We start from the raw sequence: 22,359 nt of genomic DNA, 5'->3' as shown, positions 1-22,359 counted from the left end.
GAAACTATTCCAGTGAAAAAGGGAAATTTATAAAGGTTTCAGTGCATCTCCAAAGAACAAAGCATCTATGCTACTACTTCCTCTTGTACACACGTGTGACTCTAGGTACTTCCACGTGCACAAAACTACCCCACTGATGTCATAGTATTTTTTCCAGATTTTCTTTTCTGGTGTACTAAAATGTGCACGTAGGAGTGGATATTTTGAGGGAGAGAGGCTGGGTGGAAAACAGGCTTGGGGTGGTGTTTTTGATTTTTCAGTTTTGGTGAGTTGGTGAGAGGTTTTGTTCCTGGTCTATGTAGCTGATCAAAATTTGCATCACACACATTAAAATCCTAAATAAGTATTTAAAAGGAAGACTAGTAAAGATCAGAATGAAAGGGAAACATGAGCTGCTAAGAACTAACAACAGTGAGAAACTGAAATTATGGAAAACAAACTGGCAATAAACTCTGAAAAGGTAAGTGCCTTCAGTTTCTTTTCCCTACAAACCATTCCCTGTGTCCCACACTTCCAGAGCATGAATGTAGACTCAGCTGTAGGCACACTCCACATGAACAACTTTTCAGCTTAGGTACTTTTAAACTTCTTCTCAGTGTCCCAAATTTTCCAGTATTCTTTGGACTTCCTGCTCCACAACCCCTCTTTTAAAGACAAAGAAATTTTGAGAATAATCAAAATAGGAAATCCATGCACCATTGTTTAAGCTTCCTCTTTGTCCTGCCCCCTGCAACACACCGAGCAACACACTCAACAGTCAGACTGGATGTGCTCATTGATTGGCATTTAGTATGTGATAAATTTCCAGACGATGGAAGTTTGGCTGAACAACACAAAAAAGAGTCAAAAATTATAAATATTTTCCACATCCTGAAAGATTTCCACTAACCTGGGAAATATGGGCTAAATCTGTAGCCCTAATTCAACTTATTAACAGTGCTGTGGGTAATGTTTGCATTTAAAGCACAGAAGAATGAGTGATATTTAAAACAAAAACAAGTTTAAAAATCAAACATTAACAATTTATTTTCTCCTGTCCAAACAGACCTCAGTAGCACCCAAACAATGTGAGTCAACCCAAACTCTCACATAGTACTGGACTTATCTATCTAGCACTGCTGAAGCCAAGCACCGAGTGAGGGAGATAATAATAGAGGGAAAGGCCAATAGAATCAGTGCCATTAAGTCGAACCAAACAAGTCATCTCCTGTACCTCAGGGGGAATAAAGGTTGGTTAATAAAAACAATTATTGAGCAACTAGAAGCAAAAAAATAATGCTAATACAACAGAACTCAGAAAAATAAAGGGAAGGAGACGGGACAATCACGAGGGCACATCTTACAGAGCTGAGCCACTATTTCACCACTTACGTTTTGAAGTGCCAGCAAGGAAAAGATCAGCCAAGCAAGTTGGAAATAGGAGAAAATATGTCACAGAGCAGTGGAGACAAAATGAGATACTGAACTGCTCAATTTGCATGAAGACAACTTCAAATCTACACTCAGATATGAAATTAAAGGAAAGAGGAGAGCAGAGGCACACAGACCTGGGAGAACCTTTTCAGGGCTAGATGACATGGTGCTGCAAAATGCAACAAGGGATCATAAAAGAAACCCCTTTGATCAAAAGTAAACCTCACAAATGAAATCTTCAGGAGTTTTAATGCTTAAAGAAGCATGGGCAAAGAAAACATTTTTAGAAGTACCAGGACAGCCAGTGATGAGAGGTAGAATAAAGGGAGTATCCTTTGGAGCAAGAGAAATCAGGTCATATCTCTGCAATATTCATCTGATATAGTGACACCTCAAATCGGAAACACTGAAAACTCCCAGCTTAATACAGGATATCTATTCTAAATGGAACACCTTAAAGGCAAAAACAAATGACAAGCCATCAATCCACTACAAGGCACAGAGTTACTGACGATATGGAATTAGAGAAAGTTTACAAGAAATCCACTGAAAGGGCAATTTTGGCATAATGTTTCAAAAAGTAAAAAAAAAAAATAAATAAAATCACAGGAATAACACTTGTGCTCCTCAACAAAGGACACTTCATCCAGCATTCTAGCCACATCAGCCAATCACTTAACCTTGCTGAGGAAGCAGAAGGACTTCTAACAGGTTTGGGGTTTTGTTTTGTTGGCTTTTTGTTGCATTTGGGTTTTTGGTTTTTTTGCCTTAGTTTTCACTTCCTATCTGAAAAAATACCAAAGCTTGATCAAGTTCATTAGCAAACTGCAGCTTCAGCAAGGAATGAACAGCCCCTGCTAAGAAACAGCAGTGAAGCATTGCCATGAGAATCAAAACAATAGACAGCTGTGGTACAGCTCCCCTCCTCTGGCAATACCTAGTGCCACTTCAACAGAATGTGAAATGCCACCTGCTAACAATTTGTATTTGGTATGGCACAATATCATTACAAGATATATGGGAATCCCTTAGTTCCCCCTGACAAATATTTGGAAATAGTCATCCAGACATCATGTAAGACGTATCTGCAAGTGTATACAGTAGTTTTGCTGGCATAGGTATATAAAAAATAAAGTGATACTCAGGGTTGCTTTAACACCATACTGTTGCAGACCATTAATGCAGCTTGCATTAAATACCTGACTCAGGCAACTATATCCAATATTCACTGTGACACTACAAGAACATTGCCTTTTGAAAAAGAAAGAATAGCCTCCAAAACCTCCCAAATGTACTCGCTAGAGTCTTAACCTTAACACATAAGAAAATATCAGTTGTTCTTTAAACATAAAGGTAAGGATTAAACAATCCAGAGGTGTTCCCTCCTTCAAACTGCTACAATTCACTAGTGGTCCAAATGAGCCATCCAGCACCATTACTACTAAATTTTTCCACTTCAGAATAAAGCACTAATTTTATTAATCAATTTGAGTTCTTCATATGAGAGGCACATACTAGTATTATTTTGCTACTATCATGCACATACTGTAATCTACACAAGACATAAAGAAGCCTTTACAAAATGACCTGTAGAGGTCTACCACCTTCCACTGACCTCCTTCAAAGTCATATTTGGCTCTGTTTCAGCCTTTTATTGCTCTTTGGCACTACTAATCCACCATTTGATCATTATAAAAAAATTCACAGCAGATGTGCCTTCAGAGCATGATGCTTTAAGTGGATTAGGAAGAGAAGAACTCTCAAGGAACACAGTTCCTGAGTTTATGCTAATAAATTTACTTTAAAAGACTAAATTAAGAGAAATGTATGCAGATTTCCTTAAGCACTTCTATTTTGGAGTGAAGCTGCAAAACTACTGCTCATGACAGATTACATTTTCTGTACTGTCCCATAGTATTCCAAGTATTTATGTATTATTAAGTTTTTCCAAACTCAAATTTTGCCCTCCCCAAACACCACAGCAGAAAAGACACCAGTGTAGTTGGCAGAAGGGAACGTATTTATCAGGCAATTAGCTATATAAAGCTGCATTTTACTCTTTCCCTGTTTACACCATACAGATCAACAAATGCGGTGGAATCAGCTTTACTAGATTGAATTTTTCCAATGGCAGAACCATCTTTACTTGATTACTGATCCAAGTTGGCAAGATAGACTCTACATGCTAGATGAATGAAGAAATGGAGATGCAAGTGACTTTTTTACTGTCAAGAAGTATTCAGGAATTAATAGTCTATCATGTATAAACCAGAACAGGACAAGCAAAACCAGAAAACAAGAACAGCATGCTATAGTTACAACAGTACGAGGCACAGAAGAATTTTAGTTCTCTAAAATAGTTTTGAGTCATCTTTGTAGTGTGAGTGTGCATGGGTAAGGGGCTGTTGTCAGTGGTGAGTTTAGTAACATGCAGAAAGGCACCGTTCACAATTTTACTGAGTTTACATTCATCTTGGCTTTCATGATTCTTGGTCACATTTTACTTTTGCATGCCTTCCCTAACTTTTAGAGTAAAGTAACAGTTTCACCCATCAGGATTCCAAAAACATCGAGGAACAGTAAGGAAAAGAAGTGTTTAGCCTGAACATATATCTCAAAAATCCTTTAGATGAAATTCTATGGTGTATCTTAGTTGTGCTTTACTGGGCAAGGCGGGTAAGCAAAATGGGTGGAGACCTAGAGCTTTTTTATAGAAATTAGTCACTAGGAAGCATTAATCATTTCTCCTGTACAACAATTTGCTTCATTCTTTAATTTGCAGTAGCATATCCATAAAACTTAAGCAACTTACTTTGCAGTGGTCATACTGCTGCTGTAAGGTTGGAACATCCCCTCCAATAGGCATTTGTTTTTTCAGTTCTTCATCTTTTGCGTTCAGCCATTTGATTAACTCTTCCAGGGATGTCAGCAATCTGTTCCATTTCTCTGCACTGGCCTCCAAGTGAGCTCTGTGAGACAGCATAACAGCATCTTTAAAGCCCTGAATGGCAAAACTAGCATGGGAAAATAAAAAAAATTACTCCATCAGTAAGATGAGAATGTTTTAAGTGTTTAACTGCAAAGCAAGTTTGCGTTTAAAAAAAAAATATCTCTATTTCAGAACACTCTGCAAAGTTAATCAAAATAAGCAGAGGAGAAAGGGGAACACAGATAAGTATGACCCTGATACTTTAACTCATCTAAAACCTTGAACATTGCATGTCTAAGCAACCTAACAAAATCCTGTGTTTTATTGTGTCTCCACCACAGTTGTGCAACAAGCACAAGCAGCATTTTGTGAGCTAAAGCACTGCAAAACTGAACTATTTTACACCAGGATCTTGACTCTCCAGAAGCAAAATCCAGGCTCTTCTACCAGCAGTGATCAACAGCAAATTGCCTGTGCTGCTGAACATATCAATCACTGGCATAGGTTACTTAATAAATCGTCTTTCACTGATATTTAATTACTAGACAATTAATACAGTGAGTCTGTTCCTCTCTTAAACTGACAAAAAAAAAAGGTCAAACTCCACAATATCTTTTTCTATAATTTTCGGAAATACCTTCACTTGATGTCTTCTTCCTGCAGTGCCTAAAAGATGCATAAAAACCTTCAACAGGGACCAACTACCGTTCTTCTACTGCAGTCATTCTATGTTATGGTATTATTCAAGACCACCATGTACCTAATTTTTATGAGCAAAAACCAGTTTCTTTCTTCTCACAGATGGGGGAGTAGAGCTGAATGATTGTCAGTGTAGTCTGACACCAGTTCTGCAAGTTTCTCCCCTGCTTCTGAAGGATGAATGAATTATTCTCTATTCCCTTTCCTATTTTGCACATTGTTGTAACCAATGTGCAAAGCCAACATATTTTTTTTTTTCTTTTCTGATTCGCTGTAACTCACACCTAGAAATTTTCACCTGGTTGTCTTTTATCATCATTTCAGATGGCATTAGAGTGAATGTTTGGGACTGGTACAACATTTGGATTGAAGGGATGATGTGTTGCATGGTTAACTTCAACACAAGCTTAGGTCTGGCCACACTGAGATCTCCCAGCAATACTAGGATAGGTGAATCAATAAAACAGTCAAGTAAAAGTCTATAAGGAGGGAAATAAAAAGAAAAAAAGATCCTTATTTCTGAAAAGGATAAACTAAGTACCTTTAGGAAGAGGAATCTACTCCTTCACTCCTATGAAGGAAAGCATTTAGGTAACTACTTAGGAAAAAATATAAAATTTAAGTACTTGCTAGAAGCAACATTTTACTGCTTAGAGTTTTCTGTGTTATTGTTTCTGTTGTCCCTTATTGCCTTCACTGATACTTTTATCTCAACACTGAATTGCAACAAGCTGCTTGTAGCTCAGGCCTAAACAGTAGAGTCAGCATCCCAACCTGCACTGAAGCCAAAGCAAGCTGTTGTGTTGGCCCTGGTGTGCAGGCCAGCAGCTTCTGAGGAGTGGAATGCATTGTCTTCACTCTCCTGATGTTTTTTCAGGTACTCAAAACTGGCCCTTCTTTTTTGAAGTGAAAACAAGATTTATACTTATTAATCAAGCAGAGGAGAGACATTGCACTTTCATCTAAGCCAAGGCAGCCCACATTTGAATGTACAGTTTTGCCATTAGACTCTGATTGTTCAAAAAAAAAAAAAAAGTATATATATTTGAGAATTTCTAGTAGCAACTACAATGAAAATGTTCAGATTTATAGTTTTCTGTACATTTGATAGTAAAATCCCTATTCATCATTATTACTTATTACTGTCTCTAGCATATATAAGCAGCTTGCACCTCTAAAAGCTGGCACTCTCTGAAACTTCAAGATTCTGCTCTAATTATTTAGTGGAATTTTTGTATGCAAAATAAATTGGAACTTTGTAAGGAGGAGAAAAACTCCTGAAACTAGATAAAGGACAATTTAAGGGTGATTCACCACTATTTAACATACAGTGCAATAATATGAATAGTGAAAAAACTAATCCCATATTAATGTGAATCATACAGCATATGTTACAGGATTAAATGCAATGCAATTCACCACTTACTACTTGCGTGCATGCCAAATTAATGTCGATACCAAAAAAAAAAAAAACACTAGCAATCACATGGTTTCAAAGTCCAGTGCAAGTTAATCCTGCTGAGGTAGAGCAGAAAGGGGTGGAGAGGAAATGGACTGCACTAGCAGGGACTTCAAATTTTTCCACTGAGCACAAAGTGACCTAACCTCCCAAAGAAAGACATTAAAAAGGGGAAAACTCATCACATCAGCCTGGATTTTTCCAGAACACTATCCTTTTACTCTTATCAAAAGCTATACTGAAAATAAAAGCAAGATGCAGCAGCTGAAGAGCAGATGCATTCAATTCTCCTGGGGAGCAAAGAAACACACATTCAGTAAACCCCATACAAAGCAAATGCTGCACAGGACCAAGAGAGTCAAGATATGCTTTAGATTGCATTTCAGTGTAAAGTTTCAGTATCACATTTACATTTGTCATACAGACATTATCAGAGACAGAAGATAAACTATGCAAAAGTTCTGAAATGTTTCTTGAACTTTTCTGTTCTGAGTCAGGATTTCTGGCCTTTGTTTTGGAATTGGTACTTCTACTGATAAACAACCTGCAAACAAAGCTTCAGGTGTTTGTGCTCATGTGACAAATGAGTTGGCAAACTTGGGGATTTACCAGGTCAAATGGTGGCTTAAGAATCTGCTCTGATCAAAATAGAGGTCAGTTGTAAATGACTGTATTGAGCATGAGTTGTAGCACAGATATTCACCAGTATCAACCACCTGGTATACAAAAGCACTCCTAAGGGGATCCTGGATGAACCTGAAGAACACAGATGTTCCCATCCGACTGACCAGACTGAGAGGAATGAACCCTCCCTCCCCCTCCCCAGGCTGAATAAAATCATCCAGAAAACAGCAACTCTGACACAACTCCCCTTCTGTTGACCCTGAGAGGCTCTCTTCACAGCTGGAGACCTCCTCAGCTTTTGATTCTGCCATGGAGGTAAGCACTTCTCCTGCTGAGTGACAAGGGAACACGGAATTAAAAAAAAAGATTGGTGGGTGGTCTAAATATAGAGAAACAGAGAGAAACTCCTTTTCCGTTTCTCCCACACTTTTACCTCTACCCTCCCCCAAACACTAACATCCTCACACCTCCTGCCCCAGGAGAAAAGAATCTCCCCTAAACATTTGGCTTTATAAGGCAGACCCCCACAAGTCTGCAGCTTCGTTTTCCTCCTGGGAATAAGACTGAGAAAGAAGCTTAAATCTACAATTTCAAGAAGAGAGGTGCATCACAGACAATACAAGTACATTTTTAAGCAGCTTCCATGCATTTAAAAATATGCCAGAACAGTGCTGCTTTTCTAGTTTGGAACTCCCTTCAGTTACAGTAGCAAAGAAGTAAATTCAAAACGAGGACTGAAGTGATGACAAAAACTCATACTACCTCTGTTTGGGAGAGCAGTACTTTCAACAATTAAAAATCAGCATAATTGGAATGTACACATACCTGAAAATATTCTAAAAAGCTTATGGGAACTTTAATTTAGAAGCACTATCCCAAGCTAAAACCTCTAATGAATCAGTCAAGCTTTTTCATTCTTCAGTCCTAGCATCTAAGAGTTACATGTTGTTCCCTCTAGTATCATCCATACAGTTTGCTTTCCAATTCATCCTTGCAAAACGATACACCAAGAAAGCAAAAACTGATGGAAACAGACTTCGCATCAGTTCTGGGCTTTGTTACTTCCCTATGAAGGCTTTCAGGACTCTTGCACAAGTTAGAATACTGAACTGCAATCAAAAAACAGAGCAAAATACATGAATGCAGAAATACTATGCTCTTTTTTGAGATTTGAAAGGTTAGTTTACTTGTCTTAGATTTGCACCAGTATTCTCTTTCTTGCCTATCTTCCACTTTGATTACCAGTGACATATGGCTCTGCAGCACTGCAGGTACCAGCAGAGCAACATTAATGCTGCTCAGTGGGATCCACATGCCATATCTCCGAAGAACAGAAAAGATGGGTCTGTATTCAAAAAAACGTACTCCCAATTTCTGAGCACTGACTGAACAAATGGTCTTTCTGTACTACAGCCTTGGAACTCACAGCTGTACTTTTTCATGGCCATCCACATCTCACAAACTACGACCAACCCCAGGAAAGACCAAGCAACCCAATGGTCCTTGCTAGGACTCCACAGTTGATAAGCTATTATTTTAAGGGTATGCCTTTGTCTTTCTCTCACACAGACTTGTGAATAGAGCTCATAACAACTCATGTCCAACAGCTCTTGCATTAAAATGCTTATGTGGTGGAGCCAGTCTTTGCAAGCCCCCACACCAAACTGCTTGGTTTTTTGGATTCAAGTTCTGCCTGTGGGTTTCAAGGAGCTGATTTACCCACTTCATTTAATCGTTTAGCAGGCTGGTGGTGGGATAAGTGGATATGAAAAGTAAATATGACATTTTCCTCCCTATTTCACTCATTCAAACACTTGTGCCTGAATTTCAAGGTCAGCTCATTTTCCTGGCCTTTGGAATAGTCATATGAATGTTTAACATGGTTCTTCTCTTTTAAAACAAGTTTCCTCAAACCAGCAAGCAAGTGGTTGCAATTAGAAGCTCTAGAAACTATTTTCTATGTAATTCATTTTCATGTAGAATTTGATTCAATAATGAATATGGCAGTATCTATTTAAAAAAATGGTATCACAAAGATTTAACAATTACCACACTTGAGCTTGGCACAGACGGGGTCAAAAAACTGTAAAATACATCCTTGATTGGTAAGTACTTAATTTTTTTTTTCAATTTAACAGCAGCAATTAATAATTCAAAACCAATTAAATGGATCAAGATACTTAAGATGCAAGTTCTATTAACCTAGCAATTTCAAAACCAAATTTTTGTAAAAACAAAACCATCAACAAACTTCTGATTTCTCCTCCAAGTAATGGCAGATTTGCAGAATTATTTCACTGACACTGCCATTGATTTACAATGAGACTCAACTTCTAGAAATTTTGGTACAAGGTTAGCAAGTAATGACTGAAGCTCTGGAAAGAAAACAGGTAGTTAAGCCTACCCGGTGAACAAGTTCACCAAGTTTTTATATTTGCATTCAAGGGTCCTTCATGAAAGATAATAGGTACTTAATTTCAATGCTGTCATATTTGTCAAGCCTCTTAGAAGACAGGAACTGTGCCCCATCACACTTTGATGTTTTCATTACTCACCTGATGTTAGCTGACTTTGCCTTCAGGTCATTCCAGCGCTGGTTCATGTCATCAAGCCGGTGCTGGAGCAGAGCAGCTTCCTCAGAGTTTCCCAAGGCTTTCACCATTTTCTGTCTGTTGCCATCAATGCTTTTAAAGATGTCATTGTGGGCATCAATCTCAGCTTGGATGTCCTGAAATACCAGCAAGAAAAGTTCAAACATAGTTCTGCAAATAGAGGAGGGGAGAGCTGACTCTAATGAGTGCTCCTGAACACTAGGACAGGGCATGTATTCCAGCTTCCTTGGGCGGCTCTGATAGAAGATGCACAGGGGAAAACCTGCAATCCTATTAATGTCACTACAAAAGGTTTAGCTTTCTTAAGTGTGAGAAAAGGAGTCCGAAAGTCGTCCAAGGCTGTGAAAAAGGAAATAGAATTATAAACACCAAGTTCTGTGATGCTGTGTTTTGTAGCACTGAAGGTAACTAACTGCCTCCTATTCACCCACGCATTTCACACATTTCAAATGCAATAGAACTCACTTCCTCTTCAGAAATTACACAGATTCAGCCTTAGCTATGTCATCTCTTTCTTCTTTGAAACAAAACATCCCAGAAACTGTACACAGTCTAGTGAAATGCAGCCTTTATCTAGTACTTTAGGTCACACGTAATGAAAGCATTTAACTGAAATCTGTCCCCTTAAACCGCAGCTAAATGGTTACAGCAACCAAAAGTCCATTTGTACAATTAAACTACATTACAGTATGGCCTGAATATATGGAGAGGTAGACATAAAATGGCAGGATGTATTATAATCTGAATTTCATAGCAAATACTAAAAAGAAAAAGAAAAGCTCGTGATTTCCATTCAGTCAATTCACTTCTCCTCCCCTTAGAAATTAAACACATTTTATTCTATCATCTACCATCTGCCTCAAGAAACACATTACAGATGTTATCCTCATCTAATTGAGCACAGTATTATTTTTAAAATACATAATAAGAGCAAGCAAAACTTCCTGCACAACTGCCAATGGTTTCTAGCATCCATACATCTATCTATACTCCAATAAAGCAATGTAAATGTGTGGAAGGCCAGTAGGTGTACTGGCTGTCTCAATAGGATTAATCAATGAAGATTATGACAGGAACTTGATGCAGATGTAAGTAAACTTCTTTTGCAAAGGAGGAAATCAAATAACTGAAATTCTTTAAAGGTTTTTATTCTTCCAATCAACTCCTTAGTAATCACCATCTGTTCCCAGAAGCAGAAAAGGAGGGGGCTTTTGTACCTCCCCATCCTAAAGATGTATTCCTGCTGGCACATATACAAATTGAAGTGGAAAAGTAGCCATGAGTTTGAGATAGTATGAAAGCTTTCTTGAATTAGTGAAGAAAGCAAAAAAGTCAGCATACAGATGAAGAAGTGGGGGGAGGAGAGATAGGGCAGTGGGGAAGGAGGTGAGACAGGGACGGAGGCACGGGTGAAGCTCTGTCTGGACGGAAGAACTACTGTGTGACTTCGGACAACTATCTTTCTTTGCCCTGAGATTCACTCTTTTAAAGCAGGTAAAAAGCACTTTTACTGTCTTTAAAACAACTTGATAGAAATCACCATTCTAAACACAGAAACAAAAATGACATTTAAAAGGAAAAAACAAAACTGAATTTTCTGATGATCAGCCAACCCAAATAAAATGGCAGAGTCATCAGCTGATTTAGATGCTTATCTGAAAACATTCGCAGCTCCTATCCTTACAACTCCAGCATGCATACAAGTGCAGTGAAACCCAGCTCAATCCCACAGAGCAGGAGATAAAACCACTGTACAGCAGTTACAATTCTAACTGCAATGAATCTGTGCTACAAAAGCCGGGTCATGCAAAAAATTTCTCTTTGCCTCTTCAAAGTCACAAACGACAACTTCATTGAAAACAAACTGATCTCTAATTTTCCATTCTACAGTCACAATATTAAATTGTAAACCCATTAATTCTAGAATCCTCATAAAGCATTCTTTGATTTTACTTGAGAAGACAATTCAGCATACATGATCAAAAATGTTTCATTCACAATAGTTTTAATTCTTACATTTTCCAGTCATCACGTCACATTGACTGAGGTGTAATAAATCTGCAGTTCACATTCTTGAGTCCCATCTGTAATAACCATGTTGAGACAACTCAGTTCAAAGAATAAAGTTTCATAATTAACTTCTATCTCATTTCTGATTTCTGTTTTCCAGGTAAAAAACCCCCAACAAACCACTGCCAGCTGATAGATAACCCAACAGGATTGATAAAGTTAATGAATGTGAGTTTGTCACAGTCCTCAAAGAAAAGATGGAGAGAAATTCAAATAACATACCCGACATCAGTGTGTACATGGAAGTAGAAGAGCAGGAAAGTGGGATGTGAAAAATTATTAATGGCAAGAAATGGATACAGTAAGTTAGTTATTCTCCAATAATGATATAAAACATCTGGATTTTTATTCAGGTACTGTCTTCTGGATGATGGGCTCCCAATCTCATCCCAAGACTGCTGTAATTGCTAGCAATTGGCAATAATCTCCTTAACTCACTGCGTTATCAAAGTACTTCAATTCTTATTTGTAAACATGTGGTTGCACTCCCTTCAAATTTCTTTCTTCAAAGTGAAAAGGACTATCCTTCTGTAAACCCCCCAAGTTTTGTTCCTCCCAATCTATTATTTTTTCTTTCTCCTGCCTTTTTCTTGGTCTTTGATTCTCTATTGCCTTCTATGTGGCAAAAAAAAAAAGGGATGGAAAAAGTTGATTATGCCTCTTCACATTTCAGCGAGGATTAATTCTAGCAAGACTTAATCCACTTTCGATTTTGCAATACTTTAGAAAAAACTCTAAATATTCCCCTATTATCACATGGACGTTCCCATATTAAGAGTCACAGGGGCAACACATTGGAGAATGCAGGAGAAGATGGAAAAATTCTATTGCTTTTGCCACATGAAGACAGGAATAGAACTGTGAAACTCCATCATTGCTCTTCACACAACGCTTAAGGGATCTGGGTCACAGTGGTCTCCCAGTGCATGTGAAACAAATCAAAGGGCAGAGAAAAGAAAAACAAAACAAAAACACAACAGGAAAAAAACCAAAAACAGAAGCCTAAACAGACACTATAAACAGAAAATGTCTTCTTGCTTTATCAACTTCTTTTTTTGAGTCACTGCTACAGAGATGCCATATTTTGATAATTTTGCAAATATTTATGTGCACCTAGCTGTTAAACAGAAATGAAAATTTGTTGTATGAGGTCAACTTATTTGTTCACATGCAACTGCTTGCAGGATTAATGCCCTAAATTAAAAGAAAGCTTTTTGAGGAAATAATTTATCCTATATATAAATCAAGGCGAAAGCTCCAATGTCTGGAAGATAGAAAAGAGAAGAAATAACTAGATTCACATTTAGATATGTACTTAACCCTAGGCAGACTACTAAAACATTGCCACTTCCCTTAAATTCCTTTTAAGTATTAAGATTGAACTGCTGCCTTTTTCCACTTTGGTGTGGCGATTTCAAAATTCTGTTTCCATTCTGAATCTTCTCTGACTTCTTTGCTTCTCTCCCTCTTCACCTTTCTTCCTGCAGAATTCAAGCTTTATTTTAGGTTTGGATTTATTAAATAATAAATAATAAACTCCATAATAAAAAACCTACTTCTTGCTTTAACTCCTACCAAATAAAATCTAAATGATCATGTGATGACAACTGAAGAACATGTGTCTTTAAAGAACATATAAATAAACACCACCTAGTAAGGCTGCAGATGGCAATACTGAACAGAACCAAAAAACTCAGTGGACTCCCTTTGAAGTTGCTACTAGAACAACCCAAAGGCAGACCAGAGTGACATGACCTGGGGTAAAAGAAAGTATACGACAAAGACTGGAACAGAACCCAACTTATGAGCCCTACTCCAAAATCAACCATCTATTAAATTTTTGTCTTTTCTCTCCCCCTTGGAGACTGCAAGGATATGGTAAAAGCAGTTATGGCATAAGGCATACTTGTTCTTTGGAAACTATCAATAATTTATACTAGGCAAAAATCTCCAAGCCAAACCAACTTCATTCCCATGATGCGTCTTTTTTGCTAAATGATGAGTCCAGAGGGCCTCTAATGCACTCTGAAACCCTCTAAGCTATTAACAGATACACTTCTACTCACATTTTTTCAGATTTTGTTTTTCTGTATTGGCAATATACCAGTAAAGACGGTATCACAGGCAAACTATTTCCCTTCTTATAGGGCCCAAACACTTCTTCCCAAACACTTGAAGATAAAAAAAACTACTGATGGAAGAAATCTCAAGAAATTGAAGTGGAAGAAACAATGCATTTTTAAATATACAAAACGTTACTGCATTGAATTCTCACCAGTAAAATTGCTGGGTTAATAATGCAAGGAACTAAAACAAGGAAATACTTTTATTTTGTGAGGGAAATATGTTCCCATAACATTAAAGATTCGATTATCAAGAATCCTTAATCAATTTTTTCTTACGTACAGTACACACAATTCAACTTAGTTTCCCAAGAAAAAAAGTCAACAGCATTCTGTACCAAATCACAGATTCACAGAGGGTTTAAAGGCAGGAGTCACCCATGTTTTACTACAAAGTTTTTTGAACCTGCAACATACAATAAAATTCTGCATTGGATTCCAATTATTTTTACATTTAGTTGGAAACAGAATTCCACTGAATTTTTGTAAGCATCTGACCACGTATCAGGGATGGCAAATTATACCACACAAACCACATATGGCTTACAACAAATGGACATACAGGTACAATGCTGATGCTGTGCAACAAGCCTGGCAGCACTTTGTGTTGGCACACAGAGTGCTACATCCTTTAAATCCCCAGGTACAAGCCATCTGTTGTGGCTTTCGAACCACATGTTTATCTTAAAATGAATTAGCAGGGTTGAAGTGGATTCTTCATAAATGAAAATCACCTTGAAAAATTGCATTTTCCCTAGAAAAAGTTACTCCCAGACTATTTTGTACTGCTTGCACCCAATACAGATCATGCCTGTGAGTGGAACAGGTGCATAGAATTGCAAGTCCTGTGAAAATGACTGCCCCTTGCCTTCACTGATGACATTCAAGTGAGCAAAGACACAGTTACAGAAATGCTACACTTGTCTCTTTCAAAGGTCAGGAATATGATGACTGCTCATCAAAGTACCTGCAGAAAAATCTTCCAGCTAGAACAGTAAGAAAAATGTCAGTGCCAACCAAAGGACAAAACTGCACACCACAGACAACATTGTTCTTTGAGATCTCACAGCAGGTAGCAAAGGAATAGACCCTTCTTTTTTTTAATAGCAGAGTATTTAATCTTGAACCAGGTACATTTTACCTGCTGCTGCCAACTGCCTATGGGAACTGCTGTGGCAGATATTCCTTTTAGCCTCTGCTTTACCTGGAGCTTTTCACTTTCTGATGACTCTGAAGGAAGGAGTAAGAAGTAGGGCATGATAGAGGTTGTATGAAAGCAGCCACTGTGAAAAGGAAACTGGACTTTTATTTGTCTCAGCTTTAAAATGCTGGGGGTAGCTGGAAAAAAGAGATGCTCATGCAAAAAGATGGCTAAAAAATTCATCCAGGAAGTCTCTTCTCTGACATCAGAGAACAGTCATGCCTTTAGAAAGGCTCATCCCACCTGCTGTTTCAGAGGCTTGCAGCAGCAGTTGCTGTTAAGCAATCCATTTACAAAGAATTTATATTCAGAAGTAACAGTACACATGGAAAACTTTTAAGTAGAATTGCCATTATTTTAAATCCACCAGTGCCAGAAGTGTATAAAGATGGACATTAAACCTCTCTCAAGTGCCATACACAGACCATACTGGGTATCACTATAGCCACTGTGACTACAGCATAAGAACAAAGCAATTTACAAAGCAATTTGCTGTAGATATGACAGAAATGTATTTACAACTCAAACTCTCGGATATTTTATGAAGAAAAACAAGAACTTTTCTGGGGGAAAAACCCACTTTGGGACATTTTTCACTTCTAATTTTCAAAGGCTAGTATTAACTTGTGCCAACACATCAAGTTTCTACAAAGTTGACTTGACTTGCACTTGAGCCTCTTGGATAGTACCGTAAGAGGTGACATATGCTGTTGTTAAAGATTCATTTTATCACAAGAATGATGATGCACTTACAGGAAGGCTGAGAACGCCACACTGCCTTCCACAACCTCTGTGGCTCCATTGCACGGCATAGACTCAACATCTGAGAGGCACCATAAATGTGTTAATACTAATTCCAGCAGTCACATAATTTTGACTGAACAAAGCCAAAGCAACCCTGCCTACTGCAGTGTAATATGACTCTGCTTTTGCATAGGAAGGGAGTGCCATGCAAGCTTCTGCAAATGCCATCTGGCTTCTGCATTACGACCACAGTAACAGCACTCATAATTCTCTCTGTAGAACATATATTAATGAATCCAGAGAGCTGAAAGTAGCTTACAAGCCAGGATCACTGTCATAATGCTGTTTCTCCTGGCAGTGAACACCTCAGGAAGGACAGGATGGGTGTGTGGGGATTCATAAGAGGGACAGATGAAGCAGCGGAGGAGGGGAGCTTGCTTTAAAAAAATTAAAAAAAAAAAAAAAAAACAAACACCAAAAAAAAAAAAAAACAAAACACACTTGCTAAAATTATAGAATTTGTGATCAAAGTCCACCAAATAAAATGTTAACCTTCTCCATCACCAAAGTGTGAGTTTATGTTGCATTAAAAAATTCAGCACAGTAGACAACAAGATTTCACAGCAAGATTCAAGCTAAAAGTACAAGAGAGCTGTGAAAACTCTAAGTTTTGTTTTTGGTGAGAATTGCTGTGATCAATTTCTTTAAGATAAGCACTGGAATATTCAAAGCCACAGGGAAGGACCTGAAGTTTGCAAATGCCAGGGTTTGTATGATTGATAGAATATTAGAAACACTGGTTAAAAACTTCTCTCTTAATGAAGTCATGAAGCATCTCACAGTCTGGTATGTATCCTTATCTTCACAGGCTACCACGGCAGCAGCTACAGGAGTGAAGCCCAGACGACAGACTGGGAGCAAGAGAAGCCAGCAACCTATATAGTGAAGAAATTAGATCACAAATGCTTTTACTGTTACTCTTAGCTAGTTTTGGAAGAGTCATGCTGGTCAGATCCTGAACAGTGCCCATCTCAAGTATACTCTTCCCTGATAAACAAAACTGGTAACTACTGAGGCAAAGAACACTGGTTTACATTTTAAAAGAAGAACTTCCTGAAGTTTAGAAAAACACAGAATCAGGCTTTACAAACTACTCTCCTACTGTGGGACCACATTTCTAAGGTGTTTTATCTTAATTTGTAAATAAACTACTTTGCATTTTATTACATACTGTGGTCTTGCAGGATACAGGAAGTTCGTATGGTGAAAAAAAAAAGACAAAGTAAATCTAGCAATGATTACAAACATGCAAATGACGTTTCACTAGAAGCACTGACAAATTGATGAAAACAGTCTGTTCTTTAACATTCTCATGTCTCTTGCTCATCAGCACAATCACTGCAAAGCCAAACCTCCTGCCTCTAAGCATTACTGCTACCAAACAACCTGGTAAGAGAAAGAGTAACTAGGTGGAATAAAAGAACAGAAGAAATGTTGGGAAAGTTGCATATTAATTGGAAATAATTCTACTTATAAATGCCATCATGAGATCTTCCAATTCAACTAAAATAACACTCAACTAAACTTAACAGCAAACTCCAGGGCACTTGGTTAATGTCAATAGTGGAACAAGGTCACAGGCAGCCTGTAATGTCCCCTTATACCCTTGACTTAGCAAAGCCCAAACTGTTCTTCATTTGCTTTGGAATTATAAATAAATAAATAAAATGCCCATAATCAGAGGAGATGCTCTAAAAGTAATCTTGTAGGACCTGAAATGAGGAAGATAAGCAACATTAGATTTCCATAAACAGAGTACACATGAGGACATAAACAGCAACACAGAAAACCTAAGTTAAATATCAACCTGCCTTTTTTATTTACTGTGTAATTTTCAAAGGCATACACAGCCTTTTCCAAAGGCACATGTGTAAGTTCCTATCATACCTTTTCAAATTTTGTCAGCAGCTCACGTAAGCTGAAGTTCAGGCCAATCATCATTAAGTGTCTCCCAAAGCCTACATTTTCCTGGTACGTCCTCCAAGCCAAGTCTATAGCCTTGAAAAAGTTTCTCTCTTTTTCCACCTATGCAGTCTCAAAATACTCCAAGCGCTCCAGTGCGTGTCCCTCTCCTGGGCTGTGTTCCCCTGGGAACTGTTCACACAGTGACATCGTCACAGTCTCCGTGTCCCTGCTCCTTCCCATGGGCTGGGCACCCAAGGGTGAGCTGCTGGCACTGGGCGCTGCTCCTTGCAGGGCTGACCTGACCTCATGGCACTGGGGGGATCTCCTTGGTTCCACGCCTCCCCAGGACTGCCTCCAGCTCACCTCAGCAATGGCCTGCAGGATCCAAGTGCTTCTGCCAGGCCTCAAGCTCAGTGTTTGGTCTCAGCGACCCCGAATGAGAGAAGCTATAACCTGCTGGTACATGACAGGTGGAGAGGGGAAACACATCCTTCCATGTTGCTCCATTCAAGGGAAAGAAAGAAAAAAATTCCCCAGAGCAATTTCTGTCTATAGAAAGCAACAAAAAACACTCTTCTTCTTATTCAAAATAAAATAGAATGAGGCTCACTTCACCCAAGGAAACACAGTGGTGTGACCAGACGGGAAGCCATGTCTCCTTTGCCTTCCTCAGAGCCAGCACCATGGGCTAGTGCTGCTATGGCAGTAATCAGGCACCACCAGCCCTCTTCTCTTCACCCAGTCGATGCTGTGCCACAGAAAAGCCAAGGCCCATTAGAAGTCGTCTAAAAAGTAATTTCCTTTGTGTAAGCAAAAAAAATCAAAAAAAGAAAAGGTCCAGCAAAGGATCCTGCTGCAACATCCAAAGCCTTCGCTGGGGATCTCCTCCTTTGGTGCCGCCTGCTCTGACAGCCGTGTGGTAATCTATCCCCGGCATTTGTTTATTATTGTAATCAGCATCCTCCCTTCCAGCAGCCCTGGTGCTGCTCTGAAGCCAAGCACACTCCCCCTTCCTGGAGGCCTCCCCGCTGGAAAACCACCACCACCCCTGAGGCTGCAGAAACTCCAGACCAAAGCCCCTCGCTCGCCCCTTTTCCTTCCCCTCGAATGGAAAGGTGGCTGTTCAGTCACCGAGCAAGCTTTGGAGCTGGAAAAGCAACCAGTGCAGCACAAAGCCACCACGGGCTGGGGCTGCTCAGGAGGGCACGCTCTCCGCCAGCCAGATTGTTTTCCATATGAGCCTTTGCTCGCCCGCGGGAAACCCGACACCCCATGGGTGGCTGTGAGGAAATCATTCCATTTCCAACCATTCCCACTGGAAACCCCGCGTGCATGTGAAGGCCTGTTCAAGCTGCTATTAATGCCTTCCGCACAAACACACATTACTCAACCACCAAAACCAGATTCAGTAATAGTTGCCAGCAAGTCAGCAAATGTATAATTAAAACCAAACCAGCAACCCATCACTTACAAAACCCGTTACAACTAATTCTCCTATGAACACATTGGGTAGCTCATGTTGCTTTTACTTTTACTTTATTTCACCCAAACATCATACAAAGTACCAATGAATTCACCAGTAGCAAAACTATCTCTGAAATTATTCTGAGCTAGTGGATTATACTGGTATATCTGGTATGGGTTGGGATTTTAAAAATAACTCTGAAGGGGGGAAAAAAAGTATTTGCATTAGCAGGATTTTTTACTTGGTTTATTTGTACTTTGCCTCCTGTCTGTATGTTTTACGTGGGCATATTACACAAACTGCAGAAGTGCTTGCAAAATAAACTCAGGGAAGTTTTCCAAAGGTGACAGAACTAAAACAGCTTTATAGCCCATATAACAGATCAGCTTAAACAGTCCAAATTTATTCCACTGCTTCTGCAAGCAAAAAGCCTATTTATCATGTTCACATACTATTCACATCCAAATTAACTACTTACAGAAGGAAAAATCACACATTAGAGTGAAAAAGTAAAGCCATTCTGCAAGAGATATAACTAGAATCACTGTTTGAGAATCTCCTTTCTTCTCCTCAAGACAAAGTTTGGATCCTGCTCCCCTGCACAATAAGGTTTTCTGCTCCTCTTGGAGAAAAAAACCCTTGCAAACCAGAAACGAACAGACTTTAGAGATGTTAGTACATATAAATAAAAATAGGGTCAGACTGGATTATAATGAAGCTTCATAACTTCAGGACTGAATCCCAATACACAACATTAATTTTACGTTTGTTCTCAGGCTTCATACTTAGATAACTTGTTTTCCAATTTTCATTTGTCATTTAAAAAAATCATACATCCTAGATCTTTCAGCACTATTAGATGCAAATGAAATACCCTCTAAGGTGAATAGGTACCATTTTGCATAACTCTGTAAAAGGTTATCAAATATTTATGTATATAGACAATGTTGGACCAAGGCTTCCAGCAAAACAGCTTTGAAAATTACACTGAATAATGACATTTTCAGTTGCTTCCTCACACGAAAGCATACTGCAGTATTTGAGAAATTCTGAATATGTAGAAGGCAAAATAACTGAAATAAGCTCTATATTGACACACATTTAATGTAGCCTCTGTGCAGTTCTGTAGATATGACAATGTTAGATCGCAAGCTCCAGAAATGCAGCATACATTTTAAGACAGCTTTACATATTACTACTAAAGTTTAAGTTTTCTTGATCAGCTTCATCATGATTTTCTTTTAAAAGAGCTCTGCATAGACTATTGGCAACAAAAATGCAAATTTTGTACTGGAAACTACAGTTATTATGCAGATTAAATACGTGAATCCTAGAGGCCGAAGAAATTCACATTCTGGGAGTTTAAGCTGTCACAGAAATACATAATCTACAGCTAAAAACAAGCACACCACCAACTGTAACAAAGCATCCTTCCAAAGCACTCTGTAGATACCAAGACTCACAGCTGGGAATTTAAGACACTGGAAACAAGGTAGAGCTGCAGATTAGGTGCAGTGAAGCTTTTTGTTACATTTGGTATTAGAGTAGTTTGGTGCATTTTCTCATGTGTCTTAAGTAAGAACATAAAACTGGATAAAAATAAAACAACCATGAAACAGCTTTTTATAGACATTTGTAATGTTACTAATGGCAGCCTACAAAATGCTAGGGCCATCAAAAGAAAAGCACTTCTACCAATGGTAGGAGGACAGTCAGAACAGCTGCCTGCAACACAACTACGATCACATCTGCTGGAAACTGTTTTCAGGTATGGGTTCTGCAGTGCACACCCCACAAATCCAGTCTTAAGAGCCTCATTTAGCAAGGCACAACGCAGAGATTATAAAACTAATAGCAGAATTTTACATCAAAAACCTTATTACTGCAAGGAATTAACTAAAACCCCCTACTTTTATCAAGAATAAATCCAGAAGCAACTGAGTGTTAAGATACTGCAAATGAACCAGCAAAATCAATGAAATCAAAACTAGGTAAGGAGAAAAAAAATTACTCCATTTCTACTTGAAATAAAAATACCTGATCAACATGGAGATGATCTTATACACACCTCTAAAATTCAATTTCAGGGAAGATAAAAGTCTCTTAGCCTTTACTGGGTGAAACTTAATATGTATACAATAAAGAATTTGCTTCACACTTGGATGATGTGCAAAATATGCAAGAAAACTGTCATGTTAAACACAATATGGTTTTGGAATGCAAATGAAAGAAAGGGGAAGGTTGTTTTTTTTCTTTTCCTAGAAGAGAAATGAAAAAATAAAGAGCAGCAAGAACCTTAAGAGTAAATAAATGAGGTTGTTTATACTAGCAGCATACATACATCTTATGTGACTCACAACAGCAAGTAATGACAACAGAAAGATAAAAAGAATAGCGTTGCCCTGTGTGACTCAGCTGTAAAGGGCACAGAGGTCAATGGGTGGTTACAGCAAGTCAATACATCCTGTTTTCACTCAAGACATGCAGCTTCAGGCAGGAACACGAAAAATCCAGCGGGTTTAAAAGCATTGCGCTATATTCACCTGCCTTGAAAAATATCTCATGTCAATCTGATCAGATCAGACAAGGAGGGGAAGATGCCCTCTCCCTGGTCAGCATTTACAACACAGAGTTTAAAACACCACTCCAGCAAGGTCAGTCCTACACTGAGGCTTATTATCAGTTAAACCCAACATAAAGGTTTCAATTAAGCAGAGGCTCACTGATAACCTCTGCCAGAAGCCAAATCACTCAAGCAACATAGTACCCCAAGGACTAGCAATTCATCAGGACAAATGGACAGATTAAATTCTTACAATAAAGAGCTACAAGAGGCAGGATAAGACAAAAGTAATATAAATATGATTGCCAAAATTACCAGTTAGGTATCTGTTACAGGGATGATTGCAATGCAGATCATGCATTACATGCAAGTTCCTAGAGCTTATAGTAAGGCACTGCAACCACTGAATTTGTCTTTTTTCTCTATGACTAAAAGTATTGGTTTGCCTTGGAAGATACTTTTACAAGGATCAACCAGTCACATTCTGTAGTA

General features: G+C 38.5%; 1 protein-coding gene across 1 annotated transcript in view; it reads right to left on the bottom strand.

The window, feature by feature from the left end:
- The window catches only part of UTRN (utrophin), a 313,286-nt gene that overhangs the window by 107,833 nt on the left and 183,094 nt on the right, over window positions 1-22,359 (bottom strand). The window contains exons 52-53 of the mRNA XM_062490124.1: window positions 9,680-9,852; window positions 4,226-4,382 (exon numbers count right to left, since the gene is read on the bottom strand). Of these exons, the coding sequence (XP_062346108.1) occupies window positions 4,226-4,382; window positions 9,680-9,852 (330 nt within the window). The remainder of the gene's footprint in view (window positions 1-4,225; window positions 4,383-9,679; window positions 9,853-22,359) is intronic.

Source organism: Cinclus cinclus, chromosome 3 (assembly GCF_963662255.1).
Source record: "Cinclus cinclus chromosome 3, bCinCin1.1, whole genome shotgun sequence".
Lineage (NCBI taxonomy): Eukaryota > Metazoa > Chordata > Aves > Passeriformes > Cinclidae > Cinclus > Cinclus cinclus.
This window is presented reverse-complemented; position numbering and strand designations above follow the sequence as displayed.